At 41.2% G+C, this 18,660-nt stretch overlaps 1 protein-coding gene across 2 annotated transcripts in view; it reads right to left on the minus strand.

The window, feature by feature from the left end:
- Positions 1-8,328: 8,328 nt before the first annotated feature.
- The window catches only part of TRAPPC8 (trafficking protein particle complex subunit 8), a 61,820-nt gene continuing 51,488 nt past the window's right edge, over positions 8,329-18,660 (minus strand). For both annotated transcript variants that reach the window (XM_073679205.1, XM_073679206.1), the window contains 7 exons: positions 17,059-17,130; positions 16,318-16,376; positions 15,962-16,135; positions 14,628-14,729; positions 12,385-12,530; positions 10,753-10,842; positions 8,329-9,177 (listed from right to left, as the gene is read on the minus strand). In XM_073679205.1, the coding sequence (XP_073535306.1) occupies positions 8,943-9,177; positions 10,753-10,842; positions 12,385-12,530; positions 14,628-14,729; positions 15,962-16,135; positions 16,318-16,376; positions 17,059-17,130 (878 nt within the window). In that variant the 3' untranslated portion in view covers positions 8,329-8,942. The remainder of the gene's footprint in view (positions 9,178-10,752; positions 10,843-12,384; positions 12,531-14,627; positions 14,730-15,961; positions 16,136-16,317; positions 16,377-17,058; positions 17,131-18,660) is intronic.

An 18,660-nucleotide genomic window follows, 5' to 3' on the forward strand; every position in this document is an offset into this window, starting at 1 on the left:
TGCCCCCGCATAAATGCTGCCCCTTGACTATGTCTCAATATATAGGGACGTATCTGCTTAGATCTACACAGATTTAACTCGTTAGGAATCAATCAACTAGCTTAAGACAACAGAAGACCATAAAACTGCAGAAAAAAAAAACAGACTGGCACCTCTACATGGATCATAAACTGTTAAAGTAAGTGTGATGACCTTAAAGTATCATGGATTAAACAACGTAGAGGAGTGAGAAATGTATACCAGTGATAAGCTGCAGAGCATTGCATGGAGGTACAAAGCAGTTTTCAGAATAGATCACACATAGGAGTGAGAAATATATATATGATCCAGAAATGTGTTTGTGTGAATCTTTCACTATTCCATCCCAATATTATATTCCTCATTATTCTCAGCATTGCCCACGGTATCCTATCCTACCCATGTTGTACAAAAGAACCGAGAAACATCACATAAATGGGTAACACACTGCCACCACCAAGTTATATTAACGACACCCCTCAAACACAAGTGATATCTTTTTTTATTCTGTCCTACCCAGGAAAGGTAGCCATTAGGGAATGTGCCCACAATCAGGAAATAACGACATTTTGAAAGCAGCGTATTTTTGCTGCGTCCGATCATGCAGGTAAATCCGCATGTGTTCATTGAACACATTTTATTATGGAAATTTCTGTTGCGGAGACGCTGATTGTGGGCACATACCCTAAGGCTGCGTGCCGTAATAGCAGCGTTTTGGACGCAGCTCACCTGCGCTGCGTCCAAACCACTGGGTTGTACAGTAGAAGCACAGTGGATGGGATTTATAGAAATCTCATGCCCACTGTGCTTCTATTTGACGCCGCGCAGGCTCACCGGGGGCGAGGCTTTACGAGCAGCATATCAATTTCTTTTGCGGAGACGCTGGTCTCCGCAACAGATATTTCCAAATAGAATATATAGGGTGAAAACATGCGGATTTACCTGTGTGATTGGACGCAGCACTTTGGACGCAGTGAAAATACTCTGCATCCAAAGCACTGCTATTTCCTGATCATGGGAACATAGCCCGAGAAGTGCATGGGAATGTAGCAGGTTTCCTTGCATACAATTAGCATTCCTGTCCCGATGTGTTAGGCTATGTTCACAAGTTGCGTTTTTGCAACATTTTTTTATGCAAATTTTCAGCTGCATTTTACAGTACCAGCAAAGTCTATGAGATTTCAGAAATCTCATGTACGCAGCCTTGTTTTTTTTCCGAAATGCAGCATGTCACGTCTTTCAGTGTTTTTCACCCATTGAAAGCAATGGGTAGTCCAAAAACGCCGCAAAAATGCAGAAAAAATGCAGGCATCAGGTTTCGTTGCATTTTTGGTGCCAAAACCTGGAGGAAGTTGAATCAGGTTATTTTTTTATGCACTAAACTTTAACAGCATGCACAAGAGACAAATGTACACTAATAGAACGCCTCAAAAACTCAGCGAAACCTGATTTTTTGACATTGCTTCTTTACTGCCAATAGAAAAGGTTTTGCCTGCGGAAAAAATGCATCAAAAACAAAACGTGTGAACATAGCCTTAGCAGCAAAGTATTTCTGGAGATAAGGAACTGGTGCTGGGTCTACATCTGCACCTGTGTCCCTTGCTTGGCATCTGAGCACCTATCTTTAACTATTGATAGGAATTTATTTTTCAAAACACACAATCATACTATATCTATTGAAGGGTTTCACTCACTCCTGGCAGCAGTTGAAGTTCACACAGGCATGAAGGGTCTTGTTCACACAGGAAGGTTTATTGCAAAGGAAGGTTTATTACAGAAAAAGTCTATAACACTTCCAGCAACAGAAGATAAACAGCCCTTTTCTGGCATAAACGGAAATCATATATAAGAAGACACTGTGACAGCAACACTGACAGAGTCCTTCTTAAACAATCCACACATCTTTTGTCACCAAAGCACCACAGGTCTACACTTGGTCAGCTTCTGGCAGTCTGACTAGCATACCAGAGGTGTTTCCACCTCTACTCCCAGGCAACTATGGAGCAGCTCAGCTGCCATTTTATACCAGCTGCCAGGCCTATATTAGAGGAATAGGAGCAGCCAGTCCCACCCAGCTCTCCCAGCTGCTCCTAAAACCCGGCCCCATTGAATAAACCTGTCACCATTATCAGTGCTGGAGCCTGCTCTCTGGCTTTTACATCACTGAAGTAAGGCACCTCAGTGATACAAATACTTCATTCAGGACTTGTCCGGCTGCTATCTTACACTCTATATACATATGAATCTCTGTTGTCTGTTCTTTATGTATGGCCAAACAACTGGACCAAAAAGCACCAAATTTGTCATGTAGGTAAATCTGGCAGTTCAGATGTTTTTACACCAGAGTTTCAGCTCTCTAGGGTGTACTGTTCTTGCCATATTCACAAAAATACGGAATACAAAAGCAAATATGAATTTACGGATCAAACAACTGGACCAATCTGACCCAAATTTGCAAAATAAGTAAATGAAGCACTGCTGAAGGTTTAATGTCGATGAGTTTTAGCTCTCTAGAACTTACCATTCTCAAAATATTCACAAGACAATCCCCAGAATACATAAGAAAAGATTAACGGGCAATCGACTGGACCAACCGGACTCAAATTTGCCACATAGATAAATCAGGCTCTTCAGAAGGTTTTAGCTCAGCCTTCCTTTTTTTTTTTTTTTGAAAATATGTTGAGAAAGAACTGAACAAAAAAAAGCAAAAGAAATGTAAACCCCTTTCGGACACCACTATAAAAATTTCTGTATATAACAACTCGGATAAGTTGGCATCATATCAGTAGCAAACTTCTTACTCACAAAGTTCTACCAAATAGACCCATATGAAGAAGTCAGGCAAGGGACAAGCCTCCCAGTTCCCAGATGTTCAACCTGCTACTCCTGGTGCAAAAATGGCTGCAGTCTGAGACTTGCTCTCTGGCACAGATGGTGGAAAAAGTGGTGGTGGACCGATTTATCCAGTCACTAATTCCTCGCAATGCTGGGTTGCCCAAAGAGATCCACAGAATGCAGCCTTGTGGAAAGATACTTAGCTGTGGAGAACTCTGAACAATCAAGGGAGCCTGGACTCAGGAGGCTTGGTTGCCCTATTGACTGCCATACATTCGCATATGAATGTAACAAGGAAGAGGGTGAGAGGGAGGTGTATTCATGGAGACGCCAAGAACTATCCCATTGCCTAGGTTGACATACGCATATGGTGTACAATTATCAGCATCAGTTTTTACACTTTTTTTTGTTGTTGGCAAATACATAAAGTGTATGATTGTAAAGACTCAATATTAAGTGTTGTCTATTATTTTTTTTTTAGACTTCAGCCCGTCTCACTAGCATGCTGAATATCAGCTTCTGAGCTCAATTCTGACTTATGGCACCCCATTCTTGCCTAATTAGTGCTTGGAGTTGATCACAATTTCCATGTTTTTATTTGTTCACTCGGTTTTTGAGCATTGACCACAGGTTCTCTGTAAGCTTGAGATCTGAGGAGTTTCCTGCCATGGACCCAAAATTTCAAGGTTTTGTTTCAACAAACCACTTAGTTATCACTTTTGCCTTTGCTGGACAAAGCATTGTTCCTCACCAAATTGCTCCTGGATCCTTAGGAGTAGTTACTCTTGGAGAAGGTTTAGATCCCATTCTTAATTCATGGCAGTGTTCTTAGGCAAAATTGTGAGTGAGGCTACTCCCTTGGATGAAAAGCAACCCCACACGAGTGGTCTCAGGCTGCTTTAATGTTGTCATGACACAAGATTTATAGGAATGCTCCCCATTTTTTCTCCAGATAATCACTCTTCCAGATATCCCAAACAATCTAAAAGGAGGCTGACTGCTATTCCAATTCTCAACTAGACCTCAACTTTCACTGTATGACCTCACAAATATTCTTTTGGCTGAAAAGGCACAAATTTCCAAAGAGACACTCCAAAATCCTGTGTCATCTCCTATTTGGGCAAGAGGCCTTCTTCTGGGTTGAATACAACCTAGATAGACTGCTATAGAGTGAAATGTATTCTAAGGCAATGGTAATGTATAAGGACTTTATTCTGAAATTATTTACATATAAAGTCTGAATCTACCTTCCTTTTTTGTATGTTTGCATTGCAGCGTTGTGTATGTAAGCCAAGAAGACGGATGTTGTAGCACAAGTCTTATCTCGCATAACTGAAGCCAGACATTATTCAATTATTCAGGTTCTAAATCTGAGGTCCACTTTATGTGGTGGGTACACCACCAGTGATCTAGCTGACTTTTCTTACAAGAGTATGAGCAGAGCTGAAAGCTCTACCAGGAAAGAAACCTGACAGAATAATTGATTGGATAAATGGAATTATAAGGCAGTACATCACCCAGGGTACTGCCAACTCATGCAACGAAGCTTCATTATACGCACTTGTTAGCAAATGGTCTCATTAAAGTAGGAAAACACACTAATGTAAAGGAAGCAAAGAGTTTTAGTCATGTTGTGCATGTTGCCAAACACAATATTTAATGAAATCTCAGTTAGGCATTTTATGATAATTGTCAAGGACCAAATCAGGAATATAAATTCCATTTCATATCTGCTGATAGAGATGAGAAAAAAGCTGCGTCATTTTTTGGGAGCACAAAGATATAATAGCGAGCTACAACTGCACAGAATCACTGCTGCATGCACATTTCATAACTTCATAACTAGCATCAAGGAAATGTTTGGAAAATGATCAGTGAAACATAGATTGACCCAGTATACGTTCATTAAAAACAATAACTGCTTCCACCCCTTCTCAGTGTGCTAGACGTTCTGTAATACTTCACTGTTCTGAAACATCTGGAATTCTTACACACCACTTGACCGATGAGAAAATAATCAGCACACCACTTGACCAGCACATACATTTCCACAATTTAACCCCTTCCTAAGCAGGCGATTTTCCATTTTCGTTTTTTCCACCCGATCTTCCAGCTGCGATAGACAGCTGTTGCTTTGTATAGTGCAAGTGCTTAAAGTATTGATGTATAAAGCAAAAATCACATTCTCCTATGAACGCCAGTAACAGGCTTGCTTTAATAGGAGTGCATCATGTCAGGCACAGAGGTCTTCAACAGAAAACCATGGGTCATGGTAACCCATTAGCGCCCCACTCTTGAGTTGTTGGGGCACCAATTGGTGTTTTGAACAGCATGCCCACCAGGAAAGAGATTGACAGTGACGTTTAATATGTTAACAGCCGCAGGCAGAGTTCCACCCACTAGCGGCTCTAGAGGCAAATGATGGCTAAATAACATGCAAACATGCATGCTCAGTTCATGAGGCTGCATCAAACAAAAGTGAGCAGATATTGGATGTACCAGTATGTCAAACATCAGAAGGGGGTCAGTCAGCAAAAAAAGACAGTTAAAACCAAACACACGCAGTTGAAACCTTTACATACACTATATAAAAAGACACATATGCATGTTTTTCCTCAATATCTGATATGAAATCAGAATAAATCTTTCCCGTTTTAGGTCAATTAGGATTACCATAATTATTAATATTTGCCAAATGCCAGAATAATGAGAGAGAGAGAATGTTTTAAGGCATTTTTATTACGTACTGCAAAGTCAAAAGTTTACATACATTTCATTAGTGTTTGGTACCATTGCCCTTAAACTGAATGACTTGGGTCAAACGTTTGGGATATCCTTCCACAAGCTTCTCACAATAATTGGTCAGAATTTGGGCACATTCCTCCTGACAAAACTGGTGTAACTGATCCAGGTTTGTAGGTCACCTTACTCACACCTGCCTTTTCAGCTTTGTCCATAAATTTTCAATAGGATTGAGATCAGGGCTTTGTGATGGTCACTCCAAAACATTGACTTTATTATCCTTAAGCCACTTTCTTACCATTTTGGCAGTATGCTTCGGGTCATTGTCCATTTGGATAACCCATTTCCGCCCAAGCTTTAACTTCCTGACTGATGGCATCATGAGAAAAGAACATCTCAAGACATCTATTTTTGTGAAGTGCACCAGTCCCTCCTGTAGCAAAACAACCCCACAACATGATGATGCCACCCCCGTGTTTCACAGTTGGGATGGTATTCTTAGGCTTCCAAGCTTATCCTTTTTTCCTCCAAATGTAACGATGGTCATTATGTCCAAAAAGTTAAATTTTAGTTTCATCAGACATGTCTCCAAAATTAAGGTCTTTGTTCCTGTGTGCATTTGCAAACATTAATCCTGCTTTTTTATGTTTCCTTTGGAGTAATGGCTTCTTCCTGGCAGTGTGGCCTTTCAGCCCATGTTGATACAGTACTCGTTTCACTGTGGATATTGACACAATCTTACCAGCTTCCGCCATCATCTTCATAAGGTCTTTTCCTTTTGTCCTTGGGTTGATATGCACATGTCGGACCAAAGCAGGTTCATCTCTGGGACACAGAACCAGTCTCCTTCCTAAGTGGTATGATGGCTGGACATTACCATCTTGTTTGTACTTGCATATAATTGTTTGTACAGATGAACGAGGCACCTTCAGGTGTCTTGAAATTGTACCCAAGGATGAGCCAGACATGTTCAAGTCTACAATTCTCTTCCTGATATCTTGGCTGATTTCTTTAGACTTTCCCACGATGCTGCACAAAGCAGCAGTGTGATTCAGGTGTGCATTAAAATACATTCACAGGCGTGTCTCTAATTAACTCAGATGTTGCAGAAGCTTCCAAACACATGACATCATATGGGCAGTCCAGAATTGTTTAAAGGCATATTAATCTTAGTGTATGTAAACTTTCGACTTTGCAGAAATAAAAATGCCTTAAAGCATTCGCTCTCATTCTGGCATTTGGCAAATATTAAAAATTATGGTAATCCTAATTGACCTAAAATGGGAAAGGTTTATTCTGATTTCATGTTAGAAATTGAGGAAAAACATGCATATGTGTCTTTTTATATAGTGTATGTAAACTTCTGGTTCCAACTGTATATACATATTTTTTTCCCGGCTTCCAAGCTCTCAATCTGCGCATGCTCGCCTCCGGCGTCCATTGTCCTGTAGTCCACCGCAGTGAAAACTATGGGAAGTGCGGGAAATCTGCTGACATCTTCTGAAAGCCCCGAGTCCGCCGCAGCCTCGCACCACCCTCCGGGGCCCGGGAACTGCAGCATCGCCCCACTCCTGCCGCCAGATTCCTGCAGTAGCGACCCTGCCTCCTGGAATCCTGCTTCACCGCAGTCACCCCCCTCCGGTAAGCTACCGTAAAAATGGACTAAAGAGGCAGCATCATTTTATAAAAAAATGTTTTCCCTATTTTCCTCCCCAAAATTTGTGGTGCGTCTACCGCAAAATAAGGTAGATGTTTTCCTCTTTTAATAACTCAACAGCTAGTGATCATTATCTCTGCAACTTACCCGTTGATAAATTAGGCATTACATAGTTCCTATTGGAGTCAGTAGATGTAATGTATGAACGTGCCAGGTCTTTTAGAGTGAGGCAGCTCTGGCTGGTGTGAGTGCTGAATAGGGGACTTTTGCCAGTCCAAATCCCCTCATAGAAATTCAAAAAAGAAAAATGTTTTCTAAAGAAGACGAGTTCTGTAAAAGGTAGACATTTGATCATCTTTGACAATAAACTGTAGCTGGGAACCATGTTTAAAAGGTCTCCAGTCTTAGATAAAAGCTGGATTTCAAATCGTCCAACTCTTTTTTTCCAAATGTGACATCTATAGACCACTTTACACTAAATCACAGAATTAATCAGTTGTAGAAAAAAGAAGGATTTTTGGTACTCACCGTAACATGTTTCTTGGAGCGTTCATTGGGGGACACTGGTAACCACTGACACGGATCGAGGCCCTAGCCAAGTCAGTCTTTGAGGTTGCTGGCGCTTCCCTCTGTCCCACCTTTGCTTCCATCTGGGTAGGCAAAAATATTTGCCTGAGTGAGCCATCTGATCCGCAAGATCAGCTAGTTCGTCTGGTGAGGCCACTGATAAAATGCCCTGCCGAAGAAGTTTTGCCCAGGTGGAAACCGACTAGGCTACCCAGGTGGAAGCAAAGGCGGGACAGAGAGAAGCGTCAGCAGCCTCAAAGGCGGACTTGGCTAGGGCCTCGATCTGCGTCAGTGGTTACCTGTGTCCCCCAATGAAGCAATAAATACACCATAAAAAGGCAAAAATGTGAAAATATAAATAATCAATTTGTGTACTCACGTACTTGTTAAAACTTTTAATGTAGTATGTACATTATTATATACTGTTAACAGAATTAAGCAACAAGTAGTATATATTATGGCCCTTTGAACAGCCTATTATATGCAAGGAAAGGCTTTAAAACAGCAAATATGGCATATGTTTTATTCTATGTACAATACAATGTTATAAATATAATACATCATCCTCTATTCAAAAGTGTACTTTTCATCATACGGAGGCGATTTTAATTGGTAAAGTTACACAATAGAGTAAATCGCTTGACTTTAAGGTTATGGTTGTGTAAAATAGTGCATTCTGTACTGAGATGAAACAAGTTGTTACAGACTTGAAGCAAAACTGTCATTAGCATTTTGCTTTCGTCTACATCGAATAGTAAAACACCTTCAAAACAAATCTAGCTACGTTTTGGGAAATTAACAGCCATGAAGACCAAAAGTGCAAAATTGACAGCAACACCTCACATAAATGGGCCTATAGACCATAGGTATTCTTCGGAAACACTTAAATGGACTAAGAGAAAATATTTTGCTTTCCCCCTGGTAAAATTAAATGAGTTTTATATACAGAGCAGGTAGGTGAATCGGTCAGTTCCAAATGTCTTGCATAAGGGAATATTAAAAGTCAATAACCTAAGTGTTTCCTACTGGAATCTCACAGCATTATATGAGGAGGAAGGTGTTTTACACTCCAGACATTTGGGAACGTGAGTCTTCATGGTCATTTCATCCGTTGGGAGAGAAGTCACACGTTATTGATGACGATCAATGCCGGCATGGAGTTCTGCTGATTGGTCTCGAATAGCGTGACTTGGTTGGCCAGCTTAGCAAACACTCTTGGAGTCCCGAGATTATAGATTCCAGTGTGCACAAAACAAGCGTTTAGTTTCAGGCTAAATACTTCGTGGCTTTTCAGCTGGAGTTTGTACTGAGTTTGTCCAAGCCAAGTAAAAGAACCATGGATTTCTAAAGCTTCAGGACTGCAAACATAAAGGAGAAAAAAAAATTGTGACTTCCCAGAGGTCTTGCCGTGCTACAGAGCAGGGGCTGTAAACTAGAGGATAAAGATAGAAGGGGTGTTCACTACCTGACAATACCTTCTTAAAATATGTCGGCACTGTGCCTCCTGGTGATTACATGACTTTGGAACACTAAAGCACTCACAGTTTCATCTGATGTGAAGACTGCAACTGATGGTCTCTCAGCGGTGACCACTGAAGCCACAGTGCTGAAATTGCCTGAATGGTGCTAGTCTGAGAGGCATTTGTTTTTGTTATTTTATCTGGGATTCTTTAGAATTTAGGAAGATATTGACCAGGTAGTGGACAACCCTTCTAAGAATCTGGAGTCTCAGAAAACCAAGTGAATATGATTGTGTGAGCTGTAATAATGGATATATTGATTGATTCTGTGCACAAATATAGCTAAATATGATTTTAGTACTTGCTCCATTTCTGTTGAAGTTGCTCTTTAAAAGGAGTTCTGTATTACTGAAAGTTACAAAGTATCAGCACATCATGTCCATATATATGAAGATACCCACATATGAAGCAAGCTTGTTCAAAACGGCTTGGAAAATAATGCATAAGTCCTTGTTCACACGTCTGAACAAAATGGTACTGGTGTCATCAGTGTTTTGGATCAGGGTATGTGCCCACGATCAGGAAATTCTGCGGGTTTGATGCTGCGTGTTCATGCGTCCAGATGTTACAGCATAGTGGATGGGATTTCTAGAAATCTCATGTCCACTATGCATCTATGTGCTGATCACCCACAGAAACTGAAATGTGGCACATCTTTCAGACCCGCAGAATATCAAATTCTCTTGCGGGTCCGCATGTGGACTTTCCCCATAGACTTATCAATGAGGAAAGTCCGCATGTGAAAAAAAAAAAATATATATATATATAGCGGCCTCATTATCATAATGAGGGCTGAAGCCGTGCGGCTGTGCTGCAGCAGCTCCTTATCATGGGCACATACCCTCAGTGTACGGTCCATGTGTCAGTTTTCACCAGCAGTGTGGTCATCAGTGTTTTTCACGGATGGATAACTAAATGACAAAGCTTCCCCTATACTTTGCAATGTTTAATACAGACAGCACACTGATGCCATCCATGTGCTGTACATGTTTTTGACGAACCCATAGACTTGTATTGGCCCTTTTCATATGTGCTGCTAAAAATAAAAAAAATAAAAATAAAATAAACACATCCCCGTGAGTTTTGCACACATACACGGTTCGTGAATTTAAAGGAGAAAAAAAACAAAAAACACAACAAACGACATGTGAACAGCCCCATAGATTATAATGGGTACGTGTTGTATCTGGGGAAAAACATGGATAGAACATGACATGTAAGTGCAACATGGACGTCTGAATGAGGCCCAATGTGGAGTCTGACTTACAAGCCATTGCTCCTATACTGCACTAGTATCAATACATCGCCATGCTCAGTCTATACTACTAAGTGTTAGCACTTGATATGGCCCTGTGCAAATTCTGAAAACCAGTACAAAACGGAGGGAAGATCAGCACATCTATACATACGTACCCTGTTGTCTTATGTCTTAAATCAATTATTACTTCAACATCAGCCTGAGAACTATTGGAGAGCACAAGAGTAACAGGAACTACACAGAGGCTGCAAGAGAAAACAAAGGAAAAGTATTCATACCGTGGACATGTGCGATATGGATGATGATACGACACACTGAAAGCATACTATAGCTAGGAAACATGGCTGCTGGTTACTTTAAAAAATAAGATTGTATAATCATATTTTCATTTGTGCAGATGTTTTAGACAGGTTTTGGAAATGAATGCTGCAAAGTAGGAATGCTTTCAAAAATAGAAGTGTTAATTGATGAAAATAAACCATTAACAAAATGAAAAGTGAATGAACAAAAGAGAAATCCAAATCAAGTCAATATTTGGTGTGACCGCCCTGTGCCTTCAAATCAGCATCAATTCTTCTAGGTGCACCTGCACAGAGTCCAGGACTTTGGTATCATTGGTTACTCATACATCTGAACAGAATCCTACAAACAGGTGAGAAATAGCACTATTTTCATATGTAGGTTAAAACACAGTCATTAACAAACAGCTGTGTTAGAGGCTTAATTCTGGGTGGTAAGAAGCCAAACTCTACTAGAAAGGTGAGGTTGTGGAAGAAAGTTTCAGGTCACAGGTCATTCACCATGACAAGACTGAGCACAACCATGAGTTATTCTGCATCAGCAAAGTCTCTGCCAGGCAAAGATTGCAAAGCACAAAATCAAGAAAAATAGATACTAGGCTAAAGTAAGTACAGAATAAACAATCTTCATTGTATATATGGAAAAATCAAAATGATAAAATGATTGAAATAGATACATGATGGGGAAAAGAGGACGTCACCACCAAAGGAAGATTAGTTATTAAATATGATGGAAATAACTGATTACTGGTGAAAATAAATGGCAGCATATGTAGTGCGATCAACAATTACAAGACAAACAACCAATGGTCAGAATGTAAATCTTCTGTGATAATTGATACAATTCAAATAGTGTATAAAGTATGCCATGCTAATCACATGAAGTAAATAGCAAAAATACAGTATAAATATACAATAATAAAGATAACGCCAGTCTGCGGTATCAAACACAGTGCCGATACATACAAGAGCGTAGTATCAATAAACGCCCACAAGAGGGCAGTAGACTTACATAGTGCTATGACAGGTTATAGTCAGGTCTTTGTCAGGGCTTCGCAAAGCAATCACTTAATGATCGGTAGGGGCCGTTTACCTGAATGGGACTGGCTGCAAATACCTGCATAGCTTAGTGGCAATGAATGGCATTGTGCTGTGAACAAGGGGCATAACTGCACCAACACTGTGTCACCTTCATTCTCAGGATTGGTGGTGGTCCAAAAAAATCTATCATGATGGTATATCTTGTATGATAAAAACAAGTGCTAAACTGAATTTTAATGTCGCCACAGGGTGACGCGAAATTGTGTGTGCCCATCTTTCAAACCTCAAATTTGTAACTATAGCCTATATCGCACTAATGCGATTCACACGTCACCGTCAATGTCTGCACATAGCTTCTAGCCTGTAGAGAGCGTCATATATGCCAATCCAGACCACCAGCATTCACCGGTGTGTGGCCGAAATCTGGAAATGTCTGTCTCAGATTACCTCTTCTGATGGAACGGATGATTGAACGATTCTGGGTAGTGAAGGCTTGTTTTTATCAGGTTGGAGAGCTGTTCTGCTGATGGTCTCACAGCTACAGTCGGATGTTCTGCTCTGCTGAATCTTAGGAGAGTCATATCTGGTGGCTCCTAATTACAGAAAATGAGAATAAATGTTTTTTAAATGAAAAATAATGAAATGTAACAATGTTTACGGACCTACTACTAAACATTATACAAGACGACTAATGTCTATTCCAGACCCCTAAATACCATTCACTGGCATCTTGGAAACCAGAATGACTACAGAGGAGTCTTTTCATGTACATCCTCCAATGTGGAGTACATGATACAATGTACAAGGCGCCCGGAAGGTGTCTATATTGGAGAAACGATGCAAAAACTGCAAACGAGAATTAATTTACACAGACACACAATTTAGAATGAACTGGACACGCATGTGGGAAAACATTTCTCTAGCCTGGGACACAGTATGACAGATCTAAAAGTCTTAATACTGAAAGGTCATTTCAGGGACGACAGGGAAAGAAAAATCTGGGAATTCAAATTGATAAGGATGTTCAATTCCTTAACAAGAGGACTCAATCTAACACCTGGGTTTATGACTCACTACATGGACACAATTCACACTTCCACATAATTAAACATTCTCAGGGCCTCTTCTCCATTTGCAACAAAAAATCCTAATTTGATCTCCCTGAGTAGGAGGCATCGCCCCTTACACCTCATGAACAAATGTTTGCTGTAACATTTCTCAAATATTGTGCCTTGTATCTTTTGAATTCATTTGTAATATTGCCTGACAAAGGAGCCTCTGTGCTCTGAAAGCTTGCATATATACACCTTTATTGGCTAACCAGAAAAAAAAAAATATCACTCCCAGAATACTCTTGTCATTTTTGGGCATAAGGCTGCGTGCCCACTATGCGTTTTTCAAACGTTTTTTGCCGCGGAATTTCCGCAGTGAAAACGCTTAAAAAAAACAAGCTTGGTCCCCAATGATAATCCGCATGTGCTGTGCACATGCTGCGGAAATTTCCGCTGCGGATCATCATTGCGGAAAAATACGCAGCACGTCCATTAATTTTGTGGACACGCAGCGTAATCGCCACCATTGACTTGCATTGGACCGCGTGACATCCGCATCACTGCATCTGCACATGCGGATATCACACGGTTCAATGTGCGGATGGTACCCAGGTCTGGAGGAGAGGAGACTCTCATCCAGACCTGGGTACCATAGAAACTGTAAAAAAAAAAAAAAGAATTTAAAATAAAAAAATAAAGATTATACTCACCTTCCGATGTCCTCCCGGCGTTTTCTCTGCTGCGTCCGGTGTCTTGGGCGGCTCGCGGTGGTGTTAAGGACCTGCCATGACGTCATTGAGTCATGCGACAGGTCACATGACTCAATGACGTCATGGCAGGTCCTTCACAACACCGCGACCCATACAGCAGACCAGACGGAGGGGAGAAAACACCGGGAGGACATCGGAAGGCGAGTATAATCTTTTTTTTATTTTTTACCATTCTTATTCTTTTTTTTTAACCAACTTGGTCACACTACTATAAATCAATGCCGGTTGCATGGATTTATATAGTGTGAACAAGTTGTCAAGCACTTTTCCAAGTGATGCTAAAATCGCTTGTAAAAGCGCTTGATAACCCGCATGCAGGAATGCATGCAAAAACGCCTGACAAACGCTTCTACCTGGCGGGAAAAACGCATGTAAAATCCGCATGCATTTTTCCTGCCAGGGAGAAGTGGAAAAAATATGCAGCATTTCTGCATCGTGGGCACATAGCCTAAAAGTATTTACATTGATTTTTCTGGCTAACACGGTACCACAATATAACTTTGTATTGTACATCCAGAGGATAGAAAGGTGTATAAAGTAATGACTTCTATTGGAAAAGTGTTCACAATAGAGAGAAGAATACAATGATGCACCTAGATAACATACAAAACATCAGACAGGCCAAACATGTCATTAGGGGGAGACAAAGATTGGGCATATGAGAGTTCAACATGCCCCATGTTTCCTTTCTGTAAGAGATAAACTGTGGCCACAGTAGGTCTGGCAGCAGATTATTTTTTGTCTATTATCATCTACTTGCTATTACACAGGGCAATAGGCAACAGCAATAATCAGGCAACAGGCTGAGCGATGGGCTGTATGTCTATATACCAGACAACATTACTGTAGTCAGCAGACAGTGGATCACCTGCTTCTGTGGAAAAGACAAGGCCTCTGCCCCCATCGTGTTCACCATCACATGATGCTGGCCTTCTAAGATTAGTTGCTTGTTATCTTCTATTACATACGCCTGAAATGAGAACCGTCGAGACATTAATCACTTGATAGCACTGAGGGCCATGGCTGCCATTACTTATGGTTCAAGAAGAGCTGGGGGTAAAATAGAAAATTCTGTTCCCTTATCAACAATCATTCAGCTCTTTAAAGATTAACTTGGCTTTAGTGAGGTATTAATAATACATTGGTTTTTCCTTCTGTAGCTTAAAGGGATATTCCCATATCAAAGATCTATTCCAATATGTAGTAGGTGTAATAATAATATTAGCAAATACCTCCAATTAGAAATGTAGTCTAGTTCTTCTGATTTGCTATGTCGCTTACCTATGTGCAGGGCATTGCAGTTGCTTAGGTATTCATGGTTACGACCACTCATAGTGACAGTTAGCTGTTAGTGGTCGTAACCATAGATATCGAAGCTAAAGCAATGCCCTGCACATGGGATAATCAGAAGAACAATACTACATTTTTAATTGGAGTCATTTTCTATTATTATTATACCTACTACATAGTGGGATAGGATCTTGGACATGGGAATAGTCCTTCAACCTTAAATGATAACATTCCTGACAAGGCATATCAATAACTTATATCATTGTTTTACGGTTGGTGGTGTGGACAGATCATACCGATTAGAATAGAGGGGTCACACCACTAATTTATTACAGCGTCTTCACAGACGTGGCCACTCAGAGCAGGGAATGGCAACAGAACCCCATCTGTGGGAATAGGGCAACCTGCAGTGTCCTGTACAGCCAGTTGACCAGGAGCGCTGCTCTGAAGAAAAACAACAGGATTGGTGGGGGTCCCTGAAGTCACACCCCCACCAATCAAAGTGAAGGCATAACCTAGAGATACACCAGTGTGATTCCAGCATCATGCCACACATCTAAAACAATGGAGTGCGGTAGCAGACTATAAATACTAGATCAAGTGATCCAACAGATGTGTTACCGCGCTCTGATCACATCATTTTCGTGACACCCGTGCTCTTATTCGTCTTTTTAATGAAAATGAGGCCCAGTTCGTGGCTCTCGGGAGAAGAGGAAACATTCCCTCCAGGTATATTAAGGAATGTGTCCCCCTCCTCCCTTGATCCGAGCTCCCATCCCTCTTTTCAACAGAAAAAAGAAAAAATTGATCTCATGAACTCAAGCTGGTGATTTCTGACTTTTCATGTAATGATCTAACCATATAATCCTAGATCACACCATTGTATGCAATGCAACTGTTCCCAGGACTCACCTTCCATAATAGAATTATATTAAGGTTTACTTCACTGCACTTCTGTATTAACCGAACCGCTTCATCAGGTGAGGATTTTGCTGCTCCGTTTGTATGAAGAAGCGTTTTTTTTTTCAATTTTAATAAGCAATTTCGGAAAAAAAAATCTGCACAGGGAGTGGTTGAGCTTATTATCTGCAAAATAAAAAACCCATTGTAATGAGCCGCTGAAAAGAATACAAATGCCACAGCGGGGCGTGCAAATATCAGGAAAAGGTCTATCTTCACTCCACCTCCAGAAGAGCTGTCCACTGTGGGCTCAGTAACTCCCAGCGACTAACCCCCTCCAGGCTATGTATACAGATAACATGGCATACCTGTTCTCCTCCAAAAACAATGTCGCCAAAGGTGTATCTGTCTGAAGGCTGGTCAGCACCTAAATGCATAAACAGTGATGTTCAGAACATATACAGCATTAGTCTACCAATTATAACATCGCTTATCCAGGAGTGGAAGAGTCTACAGATATGGTGGAAATAGAAAAACAATTAAGGTGTCCATTGGTCTCCGGTCAGTGACCATTACAAAATTTCACCTGTACACAATGTGTGAGATGTCAGCAGGTCTTTATGACCCACAAGGTTGTATGATCTTAGAAATTAAAGGGGTTGTCCAGGACTATGGGGACCTATCCTTGAGATAGGTAATTAATATCAAAGTCAGATCAGTGGGTCCTGGCCCTCGACACCCCCAACAATCAGATGATGGCAGGTTTTACTGCAGCCAGAAATAGACCAATCCCATACACTCCAATTAGAGCGGTGCTGCAGCACCAGAACACCTCCATTACCAGTGTACGGGCTGTACTGCTCCGGCTCCACACACAGCCTACTGCCGATGCGGTGGGACCAGGACAACCCCACTGCGTGATGCTGTGTTAGCATAGGGCCTTGGCTTGGACAGGGATGCATAGCATAGCTAGGACAGAAGTCTGCCAATGGCTATGTTTTTATCATGTACGTTGCCGTCCCACATTTAATGCTCATCAGTAACATTAAAAACATAAAATGCAGATGCATAATGTAAACTGAGAATCTCTCATACTGAGGGTCACCTACCTAATGAGGATTGTTTGCACCGGACCACTTTGAAGCACATTTTAGCCCTCTCTCTGCCGGTCAGTTTAGTATCTGTTATGGGACAAAAGAAAAATTGGTTTTCAACGTCTGCAACGTCTTTGCTGAGCTCTCAGGGTCACTACACAAATGTATGAATCGGGTACTGCAAATCTGACCGCTTTTTTACTTCGAGCTGAGCAGAAGAAACCTGAGGCTTAGGCTGAATTTGCTGAGGATGCACAACAGATTCACACAAGGATTAGCCTCCTTCAATGAGGCGACGGGTCATCACTTCCATGTGAAAAAAGGAACATGCTCGACCATATATTATAGGATGTGGATTGTCAGTGTTAATGCAGATTCTGCTGCCACTTTGCATGTCAAATTTCATTGTGTGAACAAGTCCTTAAAACAGTTACATCAGATTACTTTACAGTGTCTGGTGTGATTACTACACTCCTCAAAACTAAAATCACCAGAACTTGCGGTGTGTCGACAACCTCTTTAAAGTGGGAGCTGGTCATTAAAAAAAAAAAATAGCATTCACCTGCAGCCATAGTGGTAATCTCCAGGTAATTACTAATTTAAAAACATGTGGCTGACTGTAACTTCATGAGAAAATAGAGCTGTATTCTCTGTACAGAGATACAATCCTCTGCTCTGCTCCCACGCTGCGGAGCAGGCTGTCCGTCATGGGGCAGGATTACACACTCACTGTGTGCTGAGCGCTGACTGCCCGCTGTGCCCCAGTACTGCACAGATGACAGAGCGGCTGCAGGGAGAATAAAGCTTTGTTTTCTTACTGCAGCAGAACCTCCACTTAGAGGGCATATATTTAAAACCGTATTTGCCTGAAGAATACCACTATAGCTGCAGGTAAAAAATGTATTAACGGACAGGTTCCCTGCACACTGCCATACAGCTCCATTTTGTAAATGACAATAAGGCTCCCATTCACGGGTATGTGAATGTTTTGGGGCCTTTGCAAGCATCAATTCTCAAAGAAGTTGTTCTGGCCAGCCTTATTGCATGCTATGGGTAGCTTTTGTCATACTAGAAGCACTACTACCAACACAGCCAGTCATACAGTACAGCGACGCTTTGTGGCTCAGCATTTAGGGGCAGTACACTGTTGTGAACACAGGGACCTCCATTTTTGAAAATTAAAATAAAAGTGATTCAGCTTGGGTCTCGCTATGCTGCTTTGGCAGGACCATATCTAATCACTGCCTAGGGGCAATCAGTGGGGAAATGATCACTGCATATCGCCTTGGGCACATGCTTAATGTGACTGCAAGTATGTGATTTGCATACTTCTGGCCACATTCTGACTAGCAGCATCCGGCTTCGCTCAATACACTTGCATTGAAGAGGCCACGCATGTCTAGTTAGCATGTGACCGCATGTATCTAAATCACATGCTTGCTGCCACTCACAGCATCAGACAATTCTCACAACTCGCAGTGCAAGTAGAGCGACTACAGACTTGTACCCCAAGGCCAGACAATCCCTTTAAACGCTGGAATCATACAGTCAGGTTTTGATGCACTTTTTAAAATCAAAACCAGAAGTGGATACAAAAAGGAATGGAAAATATAAAAG

This window comes from Phyllobates terribilis, unplaced genomic scaffold (genome assembly GCF_046119375.1).
Source record: "Phyllobates terribilis strain yellow unplaced genomic scaffold, ASM4611937v1 Scaffold_4__5_contigs__length_816908805, whole genome shotgun sequence".
Classification (NCBI taxonomy): Eukaryota; Metazoa; Chordata; class Amphibia; order Anura; family Dendrobatidae; genus Phyllobates; species Phyllobates terribilis.